Raw genomic sequence first — 19,843 nt, 5'->3', positions numbered from 1 at the left:
TCCAGGTGAATGATAAATAGGTGTTTAATAAAGTTCATTGTCCACCCTACTTTAGGAAAGGAATGTTCTTTACAACTATTTGTCAAATGCTAACAAGAAGAAGTTCATTCAGTGGAAAACTAAAGAAACTACAGCTGAAGAGTGGGATATTAACTCAACATGTTAGAACATAGGACTGCCAGGGGCCAGGCGGTATCACAGCAGGTTAAGTGCACATGACCCAAAGCTCAAGGACCAGAACAAGGATCCCATTCGAGCCCCCTGGCTCCCCACCCACAGGGCGGGGGTCACTTCACAAGTAGTGAAGCAGGTCTTCAGGTGTCTATCCCCCCTCCCATCTTCCCCTCCTCTCTCAATTTCACTCTAGAATAACTATAACACTTTTTTTTTAAAGAAATGACAGTAAAGATTAGGAGAGATGAGGCCCTCAAAATGCAAGAAAGCAGGACACAGAATTGGGGTGTAGACTTTGAAAATGAAATGATGGTCTTTTCATTCTCTCCCTATTATCATAGTAGCTACTTACCTCAGAGGTTCAAGATGACTGATGGAAGAACCAGGGTGATGTCCCAATGTTGAAGCACCTCATGCCTCAGGCCCCAGAGGTCTCAGGTTCAATCTCCACACCACTACCTATGATAGAGCAGAGCAGTGCTGTGGTCTTTCATGAAGATGAATAAACCTGGACATTGGGTGGTTGAGCACACATATTACCATGCATAAGGGACCCAGGTCCAAGCCCCCAGTCTTTATCTGCAGGAGGGAAGCAGCTCTGCAGGTATCTTTCTCTCCATCCCCTCTCAATTTCTCTCTGTCCTATCAAGTTAGCCATAGTTGACCAGTGTCTGGTTAAAATAAAATAATAAAATAAATAAATAATAAACATTAATAAATAAATAACTTTTAAGAAGATAGTGGATAAAAAAGATAATAGCAACAGTAAAGAAAAAATCAACAATGGAATTAAACACCACATCCACAAAGTTCTTCCTGTTCCTTCAAGATCCAGTTAACAATTACAATTCTGAAAAATTGTCCATACTTGCTGTAAAAACCTGTGTAATACTTAGGAACAAATTCAGGAAGAAGTGAATGATCCTATTTGAAGAAAAACGATAAAAATGTACTAGAAGATATAAAACAGATTCAATAAGTGGGACAATGAATGGGGTGCCATACAGCATGTAAAATGTCTTCTCTCCAAAATTAAAAGTAGTTCCATGCAAGCCTATATAAAAATCCATGATTGAGTATTTGGGAGTGAACTTAAATTTACTAAAAATACTGACTTGCAGGGGCTAGATGGTAACGCAGTGCGTTAAGAGCACATGATGCAAAGTGCAAGGACAGGCTTAAGGATTTTGGTTTGAGCCGCCGGCAGGTCTGCAGGTGTCTTTCTCTCCCCCTCTCTGTCTTCCCCTCCTCTCTCCATTCTCTGTCACATCCAACAATGACATTAACAACAATAATAATAACTACAACAACAATAAAAAAAATGGGACGGGGCCGAGTGGTAGCGCACCTGCTTGAGCGCACATGCTACAGTGCACAAGGACCCAGGTTCAAGCCCCTGGTCCCCACCTGCAGGGGGAAAGCTTCACAAATGGTGAAGCAGGGCTGCAGGCGTCTCTCTCTCTCTCTCCCTCTCCCCTCTGTTGCCCCATTCCCTCTCCATTTCATGCTGTCTCTAATAAATAAAGATTTAAAAAGACTTAAAAAAAAAGGACAACAAAAAGGGGGGAAATAGCCTTCAGGAGCAGTGGATTTGTGGTGCGGGCACCGAGCCCCAGAAATAACCCTGGAGGCAAAAAATAAAGAAAGAAATAAAATACTGACTTCCTAGAGAGTCAGGCAGTAGCACAGAGGGTTAAGCACACATGGTGCAAAGTGGAAGGGTCAGTTTAAGGATCCTGGTTTAAGCCCTTGGCTCCCCACCTGCAGGGAGGGTCGCTTCACAATCAGTGAAGCAGGTCTGCAGGTGTCTGTCCTTCTCTCCCCCTCTCTGTCTTCCCCTCCTCTCTTGATTTCTCTCTGTCCTATACAACAACAACATCAATAACAACAATAATAATAACCACAACAACAATAAAATGGACAATAAAAGGGAAAATATTTTTTTCTTTTTTTTCTTTTATTTATTTGCTTAAGTACTATTTTTTATTGGGGAATTAATGTTTTACATTCAACAGTAAGTACAATAGTTTGAACATGCATAACATTCCCCAGATTCCCATATAATAATACAACCCCCACTAGGTCCTTCTTGGACCTGTATTCTCCCCACCCACCCACCCCAGTGTCTTTTACTTTGGTGCGATACGCCAATTCCATTTCAGGTTCTACTTCTTTTCTTTTCTGTGTTTTCTTTTCTGATCTTGTTTTCAACTTCTGCCTGAGAGTGAGATCATCCCATATTCATCCTTCTGTTTCTGACTTATTTCACTCAAAATGATTTTTTCAAGGTCCATCCAAGATTGGCTGAAAACGGTGAAGTCACCATTTTTTACAGCTGAGTAGTATTCCATTGTGTATATATACCACAACTTGCTCAGCCACTCATCTATTGTTGGACACCTGGGTTGCTTCCAGGCTTTGGCTATTACAAATTGTGCTGCCAAGAACATATGTGTACACAGATCTTTTTGGATGGATGTGTTGGGTTCCTTAGGATATATCCCCAGGAGAGGAATTGCAGGGTCATAGGGTAGGTCCATTTCTAGCCTTCTGAGAGTTCTCCAGACTGTTCTCCACAGAGGTTGGACCAATTGACATTCCCACCAGCAGTGTAGGAGGGTTCCTTTGACCCCACACCCTCTCCAGCATTTGCTGCTGTTACCTTTTCTGATGTATGACATTCTCACAGGAGTGAAGTGGTATCTCGTTGTTGTCTTTATTTGCATTTCTCTGACAATCAGAGACTTGGAGCATTTTTTCATGTGTTTCTCAGCCTTTTGGATCTCTTCTGTGGTGAATATTCTGTCCATGTCCTCCCCCTCTTTTTTTTATTTATTTAAGAAAGAAGACATTAACAAAACCATAGGATAGGAGGGGTACAACTCCACACAATTCCTGCCACCCAATCTCCATATCCCATCCCCTCCCCTGATAGCTTACTCATTCTCTATCCCTCTGGGAGTATGGACCCAGGGTCGTTGTGGGTTGCAGATGGTGGAAGGTCTGGCTTCTGTAATTGCTTCCCTACTGAACATGGGTCGATCCATACTCCCAGTCTGCCTCTCTCTTTCCCTAGCAGTGTGGGTTTCCGGGGAAGTGGAGCTCCAGGACACATTGGTGGGGTCTTCATCCCAGGGATGGCATCTGGAACCTGGTGGCTAAATAGAGAATTAACATACAAAGCCAAACAAATTGTTGAACAATCATGTACCCAAAGGTTGGAATAGTGGACATGAAGTGTTGGGGGGTACTCACTGCAGACTCAAGTGTACTTCTGCTTTCAGGTATGTATTTTGCCCTAGTTTATGGATACGTGTGAATATATGCTCTATCTCATGGAACCTGGTCTATATCTAGGTTTTGGGACTTTGTTAGGAAGTGAACCATCTGGAATGGAATTAGAGAATCCTATGAAAGGAAAGGTTTCACCTGAGTAATGAAGATGAAGGGTTGTCATTCCACACCTGAAGTCTCTGGACACAGTCTGAGGTGAAGCATGTTGAGGTGGCACTCGTTGTGTTGATTAGGTTGTGATCGATGGATGCAATATTATTTGATATAAATTGGGAGAAACATGTGGGAAAGTGGGCCCCACCCTAAGGTTCTAGGACTGGGGGAAATAGAGGCTATATAGTGGAAATGTGAGGTTCCTGCTGCCTTAGGGTTCAAGAAGACAGTGGATAGTTATTGTTATCATCACATTATTTGGTAATTGGGTTAACTTTGAAAAGTCCCTTTGTTAGGGTTTGCTGTATAACCCAGTATCTTGTATATAGCTGTGCCACCAGTTGCTTCTGTTCTATCTGGTCTAGGTTTTTGAGAGAGTCCACATATCAGAGACTCAGCCTATGTATTAAAAAGACTCAGTCTGTGTTTTAAAAAGTTCGAGACATACAATCAATTTTCTCCCCTCATATTAATTAAATAGTGATTTATATGACTACACTTTAATAGGAGTGTACATAAACACCATTACCACCACCAAAAGTGTGTCCCATTCCACCCACTCACCCCCCGCACCTCTACCTCCCCAGGAAGCCGAATGTCCATCCTCCCCCTCACCGCAGGGTTTTTACTTTGGTGCCCTACTCTCGATTTAGTCAGATCCTGCTTTTAGTTTCCCTTTCTGATCTTCTTTCTCAACTTCTGTTGATGAGTGAGAATCATCCCATACTCATCTTTATCTTTCTGACTTAGCTCACTTAACATAATTCCTTCTAGCTCTGTCCAAGATGGGTCAGAGAAGGTGGGTTCATTGTTCTTAATAGCTGCATAGTATTCCATTGTGTATATATACCACAGCTTTCTCAGCCACTCATCTGTTGTTGGGCACCTGGGTTGCTTCCAGGTTTTAGCTATTATGAATTGTGCTGCTATTGACATAGGAGTACACACATCTTTTTGGTTGGGTGTTATGGAGTCCTTGGGGTATATCCCCAGGAGAGGAATTACTGAGTCATAAGGAAGGTCCATGTCTAGCCTTGTGAGAGTTCTCCAGACTGCTCTCCACAGAGATTGGACCAATTTACATTCCCATCCGCAGTGCAAAAATGTTCCTCTGTCCCCATAGCATCTCTAGCATTTGTTGCTGCTATCCTTTTTGATGTATGCCATTCTCACAGGAATGAGGTGGTATCTCAGTGTTGTCTTTATTTGCATTTCTCTGACAATCAGCGACCTGGAGCAGTTTTTCATATGTTTGTTAGCCTTTTGGATCTCCTATGAAGTGAATGTTTTGTTCATATCCTCTGCCCATTTTTGAATGGGGTCATTTGCTTTTTTGGTGCTAAGTTTGCTGAGCTCTTTGTATATTTTGGTGACTAGTCTCTTGTCCAATGTATGGCATGTGAAGATCTTCTCCCATTCTGTGAGGGGTCTCTTTGTTTGTTTGATAGTTTGTCTGTGCAGAAGCTTTTCAATTTGATGTAGTCCCATTGGTTTGTTTTTGCTTTAGTCTTCCTTGCAATTGGGTTTGTTTCATCAAAGATGTCCTTGAGGTTTAGGTGAGAAAGTGTTCCACCAATGTTTTCCTCTAAGTATTTGATAGTTTCTGGTCTAACATCCAGGTCTTTGATCCATTTGGAGTTGATTTTTGATTTTAGAGTTGAGAAAAGGTGGCTCAATTTCATTCTTCTGCATGTTTCAACCCAGTTTTCCCAACCATTTATTGAAGAGAGCCTCCTTCTTCCATTTAATACTTTGGGCCCCCTTGTCAAAGATTAGATGTCCATAGGTGTGCGTATTTATTTCTGGGCTTTCAATTCTGTTCCATGGTCTGTGTGCCTATTTTTGTTCCAGTACCATGCTGTTTTGATGATGATGGCTTTATAATATAGTGTGAGATCTGGGAGTGTGATGCCTCCATTTCTGTTTCTTTTCCTCAAGATGGTTTTGACAATTCTAGGTGTTTTCTGGTTCCAGATAAATGATTGTAGTTTTTGTTCTATTCTCTTAAAGAAGCTTGGTGGAACTTTGATGGGTATCACATTAAATTTGTATATGGCTCTGGGGAGAATATTCATTTTGATGATATTTATTCTTCCAATCCATGAGCATGGGATGACTTTCCATTTTTTGGTGTCAGTTTCTATTTCCTTGAATAGTGACTCATAGTTTTCAGTGTACAAGTCTTTCACTTCTTTGGTCAGCTTTATTCCTAGGTACTTTATTGATTTTGCTGCAACAGTGAATGGGAGTGATTTCTAGATGTCTTCTTCTTCAGATTTAGTGTTTGCCACTGATTTTCGTACATTGATTTTGTAGCCTGATACCTTGCTATATTGCCTAATAACTTCCAGTAGTTTTCTGCTGGATTCTTTAGGTTGTTCTATGTATACTATCATATCATCTGCGAATAGTGAGAGCTTGACTTCTTCCCTTCCAATCTGTATTCCTTTGATTTCTTTCTCTTGCCTGATTGCTATGGCAAGAACTTCCAATACTATGTTGAAGAGTAATGGTGATAGTGGACATCCCTGTCTAGTCCCCAATATGAGGAGGAATGCTTTCAACTTCTGTCCATTGAGTATGATGTTGGCTGTAGGTTTGCTATATATGGATTCCACTATCTTGAGGAATTTACCATCTATTCCCATTTTTTGTAGAGTTTTGAGCATGAATTGGTGTTGGATTTTGTCAAGGGCTTTCTCTGCATCTGTTGAGATAATCATGTGGTTTTTGGCTTTGATTTTATTGATGTGGTGAATGACATTGATTGACTTACGGATGTTGAACCAGCGTTGCATTCCTGGGATAAATCCCACTTGGTCATGATGAACAATCTTTTTGATATGCTGCTGTATCTGATTGGCCAAGATCTTGTTTAATATTTTGGCATCTATGTTCATCAGAGATATTGGTCTGTAGTTTTCCCTTTTTGTTGTGTCCCTATCTGCTTTTGGTATCAGGGTGATGTTGGCTTCATAGAAGGTGAAAGGGAGTGTTTTTGTTTCTTCGATCTTGTGGGAAAGCTTTAGAAGTATGGGTACTAACTGTTTCCTGAAGGTTTTGTAGAATTCATTTGTGAAGTCATCTGGTATAGGACTTTTGTTGTTGGGGAGATTCTTAATAACGGTTTCGATTTCTTTGTCTGTGATTGGTGTATTTAGGTTTTGTAGTTCTTCTTGGTTCAGTTTTGGAAGGGCATATGTTTCTAGGAATTTTTCCATTTTTTCCAGACTCTCTAGCTTGGTAGCATATAGTTCTTCATAGAAGTTTCGCTTGATTTTCTACATTTCTGTGGTGTCAGTTGTGATAACTCCTCTATCATTTACAATTCTATTAATTTGAGTCTTTTCCCTTTTTTGTTTAATGAGTCTGGCTAGGGGTTTCTCAATTTTGTTTAATTTTTCAAAGAACCAACATTTGGCTTCATTGATCTTTTGTGTGCTTCTCTTATTTTCGATGTTGTTTATTTCTGCTCTAATTTTAGTGATTTCTGCCTTCTGATTGTTTTAGGGTTCCTTTGTTCCTCTTCCTTTAAGTCCTTGAGGTGTGCAGTAAGGTCATTTATTTGAGCTTTTTCTTGTTGTTTAATATGTGATTGTATGGCTAAGAGTTTTCCTCTCAATACTGCTTTAGCTGTGTCCCAAATATTTTGATAGCTTGTGTCTTCATTTTCATTTGTTTCCAGGAACATCTGAATTTCTTGCTTGAGTGACTCTCTGACCCAATGGTTCTTAAGCAGTATGTTTAGTTTCCAAATTCTGTGTCTTTAATAATTTTTTTAATAATTTATTTCTTTATTGGGGAATTAATGTTTTACATTCAACAGTAAATACAATAGTTTGTACATGCATAACATTCCCCAGATTCCCATTTAACAATATAACCCCTACTATGTCATTCATCATCTTTCATGGACCTGTATTATCCCCACCCATCCACCCACCCCAGAGTCTTTTACTTTGGTGTAATACTCCAATTCCATTTCAGGTTCGACTTGTGTTTTCTTTTCTAATCTTGTTTTTCAACTTCGGCCTGAGAGTGAGATCATCCCATATTCATTCTTCTGTTTCTGACTTTAATAATTTTCTGTTTGTTGTTAAATGTTAGTTTTACTCCACTGTGGTCTGAGAAGATACTTGGGATGATTTCAGTGCTCTTGAATTTATTGATACTGTCTTTGTGGCCTAACATGTGGTCTATCCTTGAGTATGTGCTGTGTGGATTTGAAAAGAATGTGTATTCCAGTTTTTTGAGGTAAAGGACTCTGAAAATGTCCAGTAGGTCTAGTATGTCCATCTCTTCATTTAATTCTCTTATTTCTTCGCTGGTTCTCTGCTTTGTTGATCTGTCTAAGTGTGAGTGTGGGGTGTTAAAGTCTCCCACTATCATTGTATTACTATTGATGTATTTTTGAAGTTCTTTGAGTAGGTTCTTGATGTATTTAGATGGTCCCTCATTGGGTGCATAGATGTTAATAATTGTTAAGTCTTCTTGGCTGATTGATCCTCTAATAATTATGTAATGGCCTTGCCTATCTTTTATTACTTTATTTAAAATCTATTGTGTTAGAGATAAGAATGGCTGTTCCTGCCTTTTTTTGTGTGTGTGTGTGGTCCATTAGCCTGTATGATAGTTTTCCATCCTTTCACTTTAAGTCTGTGTTTATCTTGTTGGGTCAGATGGGATTCTTGCAAGCAGCATATGGTTGGGTTATGTTTTCTGATCCATCCTCCCACTCTGTGCTTTTTATGGGTGAGTTTAAGCCATTGACATTTATTGATATTATGGATTTAATGTATTGTAGTACCATTGTTCAATAAATTTTTATTTGCTCTGATATATTGCAAGTATTATAGTGATGTTCTTGTTTATAAGAGGTCTTTTTTATTTAAGAAAGGACTAATTAACAAAACCATAGGGTAGGAGGGGTACAACTCCACACAATTCCCACCACCCAATCTCCATATCCCACCCCCTCCCCTGATAGCTTTCCCATTCTCTATCCCTCTGGGAGCATGGACCCAGGGTCATTGAGGGTTGCAGAAGGTAGAAGGGGTCTGGCTTCTGTAACTGCTTCCCTGCTGAACATGGGCGTTGACTGGTCGGTCCATATTCCCAGTCTGCCTCTCTCTTTCCCTAATAGGGTAGGTCTCTGGGGAAGCTGAGCTCCAGGACACATTGGTGGGGTCTTCAATCCAGGGAAGCCTGGCCAGCATCCTGATGGCATCTGGAACCTGGTGACTGAAAAGAGAGTTAACATACGAAGCCAAACAAATTGTTGAGCAATCATGGACCCAAAGCTTGGAATAGTGGAGAGGAAGTGTTAGGGAGGTACTCACTGTAAACTCTAGTGTACTTCTGCTTTCAGGTATATATTTTGCAGTAGTTTATGGATACGTGTGAACATAAGCTCTCTCTCACAGAAACTGGTGTATATCTAGGTTTTGGGACTTTGTTAGAAAGTGAACCACCTGAGATGAAATTAGAGTATACTATGAAAGGAAAGGTCTCACCCGAGTAATGAAGCTGAAGGGTTGTCATTCCACACGTGAAGTCTATGGACACAGTCTGAAGTGAAGCATGTTGAGATGGCAATCGTGTTGGTTAGGTTGTGATCGGTGGATGCAATATTATTTGATATGGATTATAAGAGGTCTTTTAGAACCTCTTTCAAGGCAGGCTTGGTGATGGTTGCCTCCTTTAACTGTTGTTTGTCTAAGAAGGTTTTGATCCCTCCATCTAGTTTGAATGAAAGTTTAGCAGGATATATTATCCTTGGTTGAAACCCTTTTTCATTCAGGGCTCGATAGATATCTTGCCATTCTCTTCTGGCTTTTAGAGTTTGAGTGGAGAAGTCTGCTGATAGTCTTATGGGTTTTCCCCTGTATGTGACTTTTTGTTTTTCTCTTGCAGCCTTTAGGATCCTTTCTTTATCCTTACTTCATTTCATTGTAACTATGATGTGTCTTGGTGTTTTCAGGTCTGGGTTGATTCTTTTTGGGATTCTCTGGGCCTCTTGAATCTTAATGTCCTTTCTGTTGTTCAGGTCTGGGAAGTTTTTTTCTATAATTTCCTCTAGAATGTTTACTTCTCCTTCTCTTTCTTCCTCTGGTAGGCCAATTATACGAATGTTACTTCTTTTGAGATCATCCTATATGTCTCTGTTGTTGTTTTCAGTGTCTCTCAATCTCTTTTTGAGCTCTTTCATCTCTTTCTTAGTTTTCTCTAGCTCATCCTCTGTCTGGCTAATTCTGTTTTCTGCTTATGTTAGTCTGCTTTCCCTTCCCTCAGCTTCTTTCTTCAGTTCAGCTATTCCAGCTTTCAGTTCTCTAATTACCTCAAGGTAGTTAGCATTTTCCTTGAGGGTCTCATCTGTTGTTTACCTAATACTGCTATCCCTTTCCTTCAAAGTTGTTTTCATTTCTGTGATTAATAAGTTTATTATTATTGCTTGCATACTTTTCTTATCTATGGTTACTTCTGGCTGATTTGTAGTTTCTTCTGGGCTTCATTCATTGTAGTAGCAGTTTTATTTGCTCTTGGTTTAACAATTTTTTATTGCTGTATTTTTTTTAATGTTCTGTTGTTCCTCAGTTGTTGTGTTTTGAGTACAAGCCACACTATACGAAATACCTTTATGACAAATGCAATCTCCAACCTCAGAAATTACAATAGCAACTGAAGCAAGGATTGAAGCAGTTTAACCAGTACCAGTTAGCCAAACAATGTCTCCAGTCCAAGAAAAAAATAGCCAAATTCAAGTGAAGAAGAAAGAGAAAGGAAAAAAGGAATAGCAAGAATAGACAATTATGCAAATCTACTGTCCACAGTATATTCTAGGGGTAGCAAGAGGAGAAAGGGAAGTAGGGCAGAGACACACACAAAGAGAGTCCACTCTGAGTCAGATTTATTCCCCAAAATAATTCACAAACAAGTATCAGTGAATTCAGAAAACCTAAGAAGGAGGAAGAAAGGAAGACAAGAATGAAAAGAAAGAGAGAGAGAAAAAAAAGAAAAAAACAGAAAAAAAGAGCAGTGAAATGAAAGAATGTTTATTATTTTTTTTTTAATTAGCTAGGAGGAGGGAGAAGGGGGAGAGTGGGTAGAGGAGGTAGGAAGAGTGAAACAAGTTCCTCTTACAGTGGATAAGACATCTACTCACCTAGCAATGGAAAATACACTAAGAGTTAATTCTGGTCAACCTGAAGGAGGGGGAGAAGGAACACACACATATATAATATTAATAATAAAATAGAACAGAGTAAAAAAATCTGTCCTGTCTGCTGCTTGGATGGCTCCAGATTGCCTCAGGCCCCCTGAGCAGAGGCAGCTGATTGTTAAAAAAATAAATCAAAAACAAACAAACAAAAAAAACCTCCAGGCAGTCTTTCCTAGGTGGGCTGATGCTCTGCTTGGTCAGATATTTGTAGCTCCAATTGGCCACTTAGAAAGAAAAAGGGCCAAGGGATTCAGAAAGGAACAGGATTGGAATGACACCCCTGGTAAGCCAGGAATCTTGATAAAGAAAAAATCTCAGTGGGGGAGCCTGCTAGGAGCAGCTCTCCAGCCCCCAGGGTCTGGTTATGGGGGCAGGAGCAGGGGTGTGATTCGGGAATAATAAAAAAAATTCCTTTCTTCTTTCTCTATTTTCTAACCCAAATTGAGCTATAGTCACCTCCTTGGTGTCACCCTTAGAACCCATTGTTCCCCCGTCCTGCTGAAGGCCAGGAATCCTACCGTTTCCAGCAGCAGTTGTTGTCAGAGTTCACGCCAGTAGCTGCTTCCAAATCGCCATCTTGACTCTGCCCCCCCTAAATAAATATTTTTTTAAAATACTGACTTTCTTTCAAGAAATAATAGTTCAATGGGTCCAAGTGGTGGTGCATCTGGTTGACCACACACATTATTACAGTGTGCCAGTAGCCAGGGCAAGCCCCTGATCTCCACCTCCAGTGGCCAAGTTTCACAAGGCAGGGCTGCAAGTGCCTGCCTTTGTCTGTCTGCCTGCCTCTCTCTCTTTCTTTCTTGATCTTGCTCTCGCTCTCCCTTCTCTTTCCCATCTCTCTCTCCCTCCCCCTCTCAATTTCTGTCTCTAGCCAAAATTAATTTAATTAAAAAAAAGTCGTAAGGGAGTCAGACATAGCTAGCATAGCGGGTTAAGCGCAGGTGGCGCAAATCCCAAGGACCAGCGTAAGGATCCAGGTTCGAGCCTCCGGCACCCCAGCTGCAGAGGAGTTGCTTCACAAGTGGTGAATCAGTGAATCAGGTCTGTAATTGTCTCTTTCTGTCCCCTCTCTGTTCTCTCTCTGTTTTCCCCTCCTCTCTCCATTTCTCTCTATCCTATCAAACAACAATGACAGCAATAACAACAACAACAATTAACAAGAGCAGCAAAAGGGAAAATAAATATAAATTTTTTTTTTTTAAAGTAAGGGAGTCGGGCAGTAGCTTAGCAGGTTAAGCGCAGGTGGCTTGAAGCACAAGGACCAGCGAAAGGATCCCGGTTCCAGCCCCCAGCTCCCCACCTACAGGGGAGTCACTTCATAGGCAGTGATGCGGGTCTGTGGGTGTCTCTTTCTCTCCCCCTCTGTTCTCCCCTCCTCTCCCCATTTCTCTCTATCCTATCCAACAACAACGACATCAATAACAACAATAATAACTACAACAACAACAAAAAAAGTAACAAGGGCAACAAAAGAGAATAAATAAATTTTTTCAAAAAGTCATTAAAGGCAAAAAAAAATCCCACTAATAGTTCAACATTCAAGAGCTCTGAAGTAAAGCATCACCCTGCCCCATCCCCAACAGGAGGTAACTAGCATTATTTCATGTGGATTATTTTCAAGATAACTTTTTTCATGTAAAGGCACTGTTTTTTAAAATATTTATTTATTTATTCATGTTTGTTTCCCTTGTTGATAAACACACTGTTAATGGGCCAGAGAGATAGCTGACCAGACAGGTCATGTGCCCCCACCTTCTCCTGCATACACAGAGGATGGGTTATGTACCTGGGGCAAGTTCTGGTGCTGTGACATCTCTCCCTCTTGCTGTTTCTATCTTCAGTGAAAAAGCCACCCTGGGTAGGAAAATTTCACATGTGTTTTCCCAGCTCTGGAAAAAATATGTGTGTGCATACTTTAACTTTTTAAAATTTTTAATGGAGCAGTTAATGGTTTACAACATAGTCTTTTATTTATTTATTTTCCCTTTTGTTGCCCTTGTTTTTTATTGTTTTGTAGTTATTGCTGTTATTGATGGCATTGTTGTTAGATAGGACAGAGAGAAATGGAGAGAGGAGGGAAGACAGAGAGGGGGAGAGATAGACACCTGCAGACCTGCTTCACTGCCTGTGAAGTGCGCTTAACCTGCTGGCTACCGCCCCACCCCCAGTCACTTTTTATTTTTAACAGCTTGTCTTACTTTTACTTGTCATATACTTTGCAACTTACTCTATATCAATATATAAAAAAGTTCTCCAGTCTTGATGAATGTATTGAAAGTACATTTACAAGACTAAATGCACAAGGATATAATAGAATTTTTAAATGTCATGCCAGAAATCAAACTCAAAGAGATCAGACTTGAGAGTCCAAGGCTTTACCCACCATGCCGCATCTTTAGCCATACCCCAGACCTTTTAAATTAGACAGTGTGAACAAAGTGCTGTTCCACCACTTATGCTATTCTGTATATGTTTATCTTTTTATTTCATTTTTTAAAATGTTTATTTATTGTGAGCACCTGATTAAGTGCTCACATTACAGTGCACAAGGACCCGAGTTCAAGCCCCTGGTCCCCACCTGCATGGGGAAAGCTTCGCAAGTGGTGAAGCAGGGCTGCAGATGTCTCTCTGCCTCTTAACCCTCCTCTCTCAATTTCTGGCTGTCTCTATTCAGTAAAAAACTAAAAAAGAAAAGAAAAGAAAATTTATTACTCATTTATAAGAGGGTGGTGGCAGGAGAAGAACCAGAGCATCACTCTGTACATACAATGTCAGGCAATGTACTCTGGCCCTCATGATTTATACCTTTATCCACTGTGCCACCTCCTGGACCACACACAGGAGAGAGAAGACAGCAGTCCTCCAATTGCCAGAAGCTGAATTCCATCCAGGGATGATGGTTTCCCTGGGTGTCCCCAATGAGAACTCAGTCAGCCAGCACTTAGTTCAGTGTTGTCTCCATTATGGCTTCCTCAGCCTTACTATACTGAATTATTTCATTAAAGATATTTTCTGGGGGCTTGGCGGTAGTGCAGCAGGTTAAGCTTCACAAGAAGTGAAGCAGGTATGCAGGTGTCTATCTTTCTCTCCCCCTTTCTGTCTCCCCTCCTCTCTCCATTTCTCTCTGTCCTATCCAACATCAATAAACAACAAGGGAAAAAAATAGCCTCCAGGAGCAGTGAATTCATAGTGTAGGCATAGAGCCCCAGCAATAACCCTGGAGGCAAAAAAAAAAAATCCTTTCTTCAGGGGGATGAGTGGTGGTATACCCAGTTAAGCATACATATAACTTTGCCCAAGTACTGAGGTTTGAACCACCTTCTCCCCATGAGGTCTGCAGGTGTCTCTCTTTACCTCTTCCTCCCCACTCAATTTTTTTTTCTGTCCTGTCAAATAAAAAAGAAAAGAAAAAAGAAAGGCTGCTGGGAGCAGTGGATTTGTAGTGTCAGCACTGAGACCTAGTGATAAGCCTAGTGGCAATAAAATAAAATAAAGATCCTATCTCCAAACAGTCACCTCCAGGGATCCTGGGAGCTAAGGTTGTAACATAAGAACCTGGTAGGTGCATCCCTAGCAGAACAGCTCAACCTATAATCTAGTAAGTTGGAGAAGTTTTCCCATATGCAGTATCTTTTCTCAGCTCTGCCTTATGGTGGTGCTGGGAATTGAAACTGGGACCTCAGAGGCTCAGTCATGAGATTCTATTTGCAGAACCATTATGCTATCTTCTCAGCCCTCACCTTTTGTTTTATGCCTCTGTGGCTATCACTGGGGCTCAGTGCTTACATGACTCTGTTCCCTGTGGCCATTTTTTCCTCCCTCAGGAGGGTGAGAGATGCTGCACCACTGCTCTACCAATTATGAGGCTTCCACCAGTGCAAAGTGTGAACCTGGGTCTGACTTGTCTGTGGACATGAATTGGGCATGTTTGTCTCTGATGTGATGGCAGCTTGCTTTTGTGGTCTGACAGAATGCCCCAGCCTCACCCTGCAGGCAAGGGGGGATGCAGCTCCCTATGCCCCCCAGTTTCCAGGCCTGGGATAGATACCTCTCCTCTCCCCACCATACCCCCACAGTGGCCACCATGCAGACGGACCTGGAGAAGCTGGCACTGAACCTGCTCTACTTGCAGAACATTGACCAGGATGTGCAGGCTGACATTTACATCATGAAGCAAGTGGTGAAGAAGTCCACAGTGGAGCGCTTACAGGCAGAAATGGACAAGAAGAAGCAGGTGCAGCTCCACCTCACCCTCCAGGGTGCAGAAGTCTGGATTGGGTAGATGTGGCCCTGCTCCCCAACACATCCTTGCCCCCCATAGGACCTGTACGTGGACCAGCTGACCACAAAAGTCCACCAGCTGGAGGAACAGATCGCCATGTTGGAGGCCCAGTACTGCGCCCAGGCTGAGGATACCCGCACTCTGCGGAAGGCAGGCAGCGAGGTGCCAGGCCTGTGGGGAATCCTGTTCAGGCTGTGTCTCAGACCTGTGTCACCATCTCCATCCAATCACAGGAGGACACCATGAAGGGCACTGTGCTCATGCATGGAAGGAGGAAAGAGAGGCTCAAAGGGACAGATAGACACATCTGGCCTAAGTGGGATAGCTGTCAGTCCTCCCAGCTGGCTGACATACTCAGTCTAGAACATTTCAGTCAGAATCACAGAAGGATTTTTTTGTCAACACTGTTATCTCTGGGACACTGAGCCTGTATGATTGCACTGTTCGTGGTGGGATTTATTTCTTTCTATTTATTTTCATTTTTATTTTTACCAGAGCACTGCTCAGCTCTGGTGCAGGGGATTGAACCTGGGACTTTGGAAACTCAAGCATGAGAGTATGTTTGCAGAATCATTATGCGATCTCCCCCACCCCTCTTTCTTTCCTGCCACCAGGGTTATTGCTAAGGGTTCGATGCCTGCACAACAAATTTACCACCTTTGGTTTCCATCCCCCCTTTTGTTAATTATGATAGGGATAGGGGGAAAGGGAGGGAGAGAGAGAGAGAGACCTACAATCTGCTCCACTGGTCCTGAAGCTTTCCCCATGCAGGTGGGGACCCAAACCCTGGAATATGGTAACTTGTGTGCCTTACTGCTTTACAGCTCTTCTTTCTCTTAATTTTTATATTTATCTTTTAAAAATATTTTTGTTTTATTTATTTATTTACTTATTTTGAATAGAGAAATCAAAAGAGAAAGGCAAAGATAGAGAGAGACACCTGCAGCACTGCTTCACCACTTGTGAAGATTCCCCCCTGCAGGTAGGGCCCAAGGGCTTGAACCTAGGTCCTTGTACCCACTTTCTCTTTAGATAGATGATAATAGACAGAGATGGGGACAGGTGGTGAGGTGACCCACTCAGGGTACTTTGTTTCTGAGCTTAGGACTCAAGAACACACCTTGAATTTTGCATCTCGAGTATAGATGAACCTGCTTGCCGTCGGGCCAGATCCCTGACCCCTCCACGGACCTCCCCAAGGGGCTCAAACTAGGGGACTCTCCAGTCCTGAACACCCAAGATGGTCAGGGGTGCCCAGCCACCTGGTTGATCTCTGGGTCCTCCCTTTCTTCCAGCTGCTGCAGGCTTAGCAGGTCCCACTTCTGACACTAGCATCTTCCCCATCAGCACAGCACCCTTGAGGGTGCGGAGTCACTAAGCAATTGTCCCTTGGCCCCACTCTGTGCCCCAGCCTTGAGCCTCCTGGAGATGGGACGGGATTGCATGTCTTTCTCGCGCCCCCTGCAGGCTAGCACGGAAATCGCCGCCATCAGCGTGGAGAAGAAGCGGCTCCTGCAGCAGTGGGTCAGCAGCCTGGCGGGCATGCGCAGCCGCGACGAGGCGCACCGGGCAGTGCAAGAGGCGCTCAGGTAGGGCGGTCAAGTGGGCACGGGATGCGGTCCCAGTCCTCCCAGGATAAAGGGGCTCACCTGCAGCCACGGCCCCGCTTCCGTGCGGAAAGCCCCTCATTGTTGGCCAGGATTCCAGAGTATTAGTACTGAGAGCCGGGAGCCTTTCATGACATTTCCTGGGTGGCTTAAGGGGAGCCGCAAGGGAGAGAGAGAAAGAAAGAGGTACTTATGTTATCTCTGGGAGATAAAGGTGTCCCTTTGATTTGCCTTTTCACCACCTGTGTGCAGGAAGCCCCCAGTCTCCCTCCACCACCACCCCACTTGTTCTGCCCAGGGCTGCATTCCACCAAAATCTTCTGCTTTCATCTGCCTGAGAAACAAGGGAGGATCCCCCAACAGGTGTACCCCCGCCCCTCCCCAGAGAGGTGTGGCCTGGGCCAGCTTGCTAGACCTCCAGGTCCCCAGCTAGCCCAGGCAGCAGGGCCCAAAATAGCACAGCAGTAGCACACAAGGCTTGTGTATGAGAGGTCCAGGGTCCAGTCCTCAGCACCACCAACAGCCAGAGCTGAGCCAGAACTAATGATAATAATAATGATGATGTCAGGAGTCAGGGGAAATGGCTTAGCATTATACACCTGCTTTGCATGTGTGCTGGCCTGCACCTCCACACCATGTGGCATTGACAGGCCAATCATCCCCAGTACTGTGTGGGAACAATAAAGACAAGATGGGAAACACTCCAGGGGTAGTGGAACAGTGCTTTGTTGTCTTTCTCTCTTGCACTAAAAACGCCTAAAAACTGGGCTGAGGAGGTGTATGAATGAGACCCTGCATTTGTGCTCCAACACTTCATCAAAAAACTAAATTGAAACAAATAGCTGAGCTATGTGTGCTTTTCTTTTTTAAACTGGGGGATTAATGGTTTACAGCAAATACTGTTTTTTTTTTCTATAACTTTAGCCAATCATCAGTCCATGGGCATTTAAAATGCTTCTGCTTTTGGGTTATTGTGAATAATGAAGCTATGAACATAGGGGTGCATATATCACCTTGAATTAGTGTTACTAGTTTGTATTTTTAAAAAGATTTATAGGGCTGAGGAGAGAACATCATGGTTATACAGAAAACATTTTCATGCCTGAAACTTCAAAGTCCCAGGTTCAGTCCCCCACACCACCATAAACCAGAACTGAGCAGTGCTCTGGTAAAAAAAGAAATATATATAAAACACTAATATATGTAATATGTTAATATTAATTAATATATGTAATACTAATAATAATAAAGATCAACTTATTCAGTCATAAGAAAGAAAGAAAGAAAGAAAGAAAAAGAAAGAAAGAAAATCAGAGCATCACTCTGGAACATGTGATGTAGGGGATTGAACTCACAACCTCATGTTCTTAAGACTGATACTCTACCCACTGTGCCACTTGCCAGGCCACCTTTGTTAGTTTTTATCTTCTCATTTATCGAGAAGCTTCTCATATATCCTCCGGTGGCAGCTCTTTCTCAGATATGTGTTAGAAAAAAGTTTGTCAGGACCAGGTGGTGGCACACCTGTTTGAGCACACATGTTACAATGCTCAAGGACCCAGGTTCAAGGCCTTGGTTCCCATCTGCAGGGGGAAAGCTTCACAAGTAGTGAAGCTGTATTACAGGTGTCTCTCTCCCTCTCTATGTTCCCCCTCCCTCTTAATTTCTAGCTATCTATCCAATAAATAAATAAAGATAATTTTTAAAAAAGAAAGAAAAATGTTTGTCAGTCTTTCAGGAGTATCTTGTGAAGGGCAGTAGTTTTATTTATTTATTTATTTATTATTTTTTATTTAAGAAAGGATAAATTAACAAAGCCATAGGGTAAAAGGGGTACAACTCCACACAATTCCCACCACCCAATCTCCATATCCCATCCCCTCCCCTGATAGCTTTCCCAGTCTCTATCCCTCTGGGAGCATGGACCCAAGGTCATTGTGGGTTGCAGAAGGTAGAAGGGGTCTGGCTTCTGTAATTGCTTCCCCGCTGAACATGGACGTTGACTGGTCGGTCCATACTCCCACTCTGCCTCTCTCTTTCCTTAGTAGGGTGGGTCTCTGGGGAAGTGGAGCTCCAGGACACATTGGTGGGGTCTTCAGTCCAGGGAAGCCTGGCTGGCATCCTGATGGCATTTGGAACCTGGTGGCTAGGGCAGTAGTTTTAAATTTTTATCAAGCCCAACAAAAATGTTTGATCTGCAGTTCATGTTGTTATATGTTCTCATCAAGAAACCTTTACCTGCCCAGGGTCATAAAGAATTTTTTATTTGTCTTATGTTAACCTTGTATAAATTATAGATCTGTGGAGGTAGATGACCTATTTCAAGTTCATTTTTATTATACTGTGAGGTCCTAATTCCTTTTTTTTTTTAACCTGACTCTAGTTGTCCCAATACTATTTGAGTTCCATGGAAATCCTGTAGCACTTTTGTCAAAAATTTGGTGGTTTGGGTGTGTGTGTGTCTGTGTGTGTGTGTCTGTGTGTGTATATGTTCTCTATCATGTCCATTGAGTTGCCTGTTCACCAGTGCTACACTGTCTTTTTTTTGTTGTTTGTTTTAATAAAAAGGAAATGTTTTCTAAACCATAGGATAAGAGGGGTACAACTGCACACACTTCCCACCACCAGAACTCTGTATCCCATCCCCTCCCCTGATAGCTTTCCTATTCTTTATCCCTCTGGGAGTATGGACCCAAGGTCATTGTGGGATGCAGAAGGTGGGAGGTCTGGCTTCTGTAATTGTTTCCCCACTGAACATAGGCGTTGACAGGTAGATCCATTTCTCTTTCCCTAGTGGGGAAGGTTCTGGGGAAGCGGAGCTCCAGGACACACTGGTGGGGTTGTCTGTCCAGGGAAGTCTGGTCAGGATCATGCTAGGATTTAGAACCTGATGGTTGAAAAGAGAGTTAACATATTCTACACTGTCTTTTTAGAGAATCTTGAAATCAGGTAGTGGAAACCTTTGTTCTTTATTATTATTATTATTTCTTTATTGGGGAATTATTGGTTTATAGTCAACAGTAAAATACAATAGTTTGTACATGCATAACATTTCCACATAACAATACAACCCCCACCAAGTCCTCCTCTGCCATTATGTTTCAGGAC

General features: G+C 42.3%; 1 protein-coding gene across 2 annotated transcripts in view; it reads left to right on the top strand.

The window, feature by feature from the left end:
* CCDC40 (coiled-coil domain containing 40) overlaps positions 1–19,843 on the top strand; it is a 65,677-nt gene that overhangs the window by 16,878 nt on the left and 28,956 nt on the right. For both annotated transcript variants that reach the window (XM_060171855.1, XM_016192522.2), the window contains 3 exons: positions 14,923–15,080; positions 15,168–15,290; positions 16,596–16,717. In XM_060171855.1, coding sequence (XP_060027838.1) covers positions 14,923–15,080; positions 15,168–15,290; positions 16,596–16,717 — 403 coding nt within the window. The remainder of the gene's footprint in view (positions 1–14,922; positions 15,081–15,167; positions 15,291–16,595; positions 16,718–19,843) is intronic.

Source organism: Erinaceus europaeus, chromosome 14, assembly GCF_950295315.1.
Source record: "Erinaceus europaeus chromosome 14, mEriEur2.1, whole genome shotgun sequence".
NCBI lineage: Eukaryota > Metazoa > Chordata > Mammalia > Eulipotyphla > Erinaceidae > Erinaceus > Erinaceus europaeus.
Note: the sequence above shows the minus strand (reverse complement) of the source record. Positions and strands in the feature narration are given on the sequence as shown.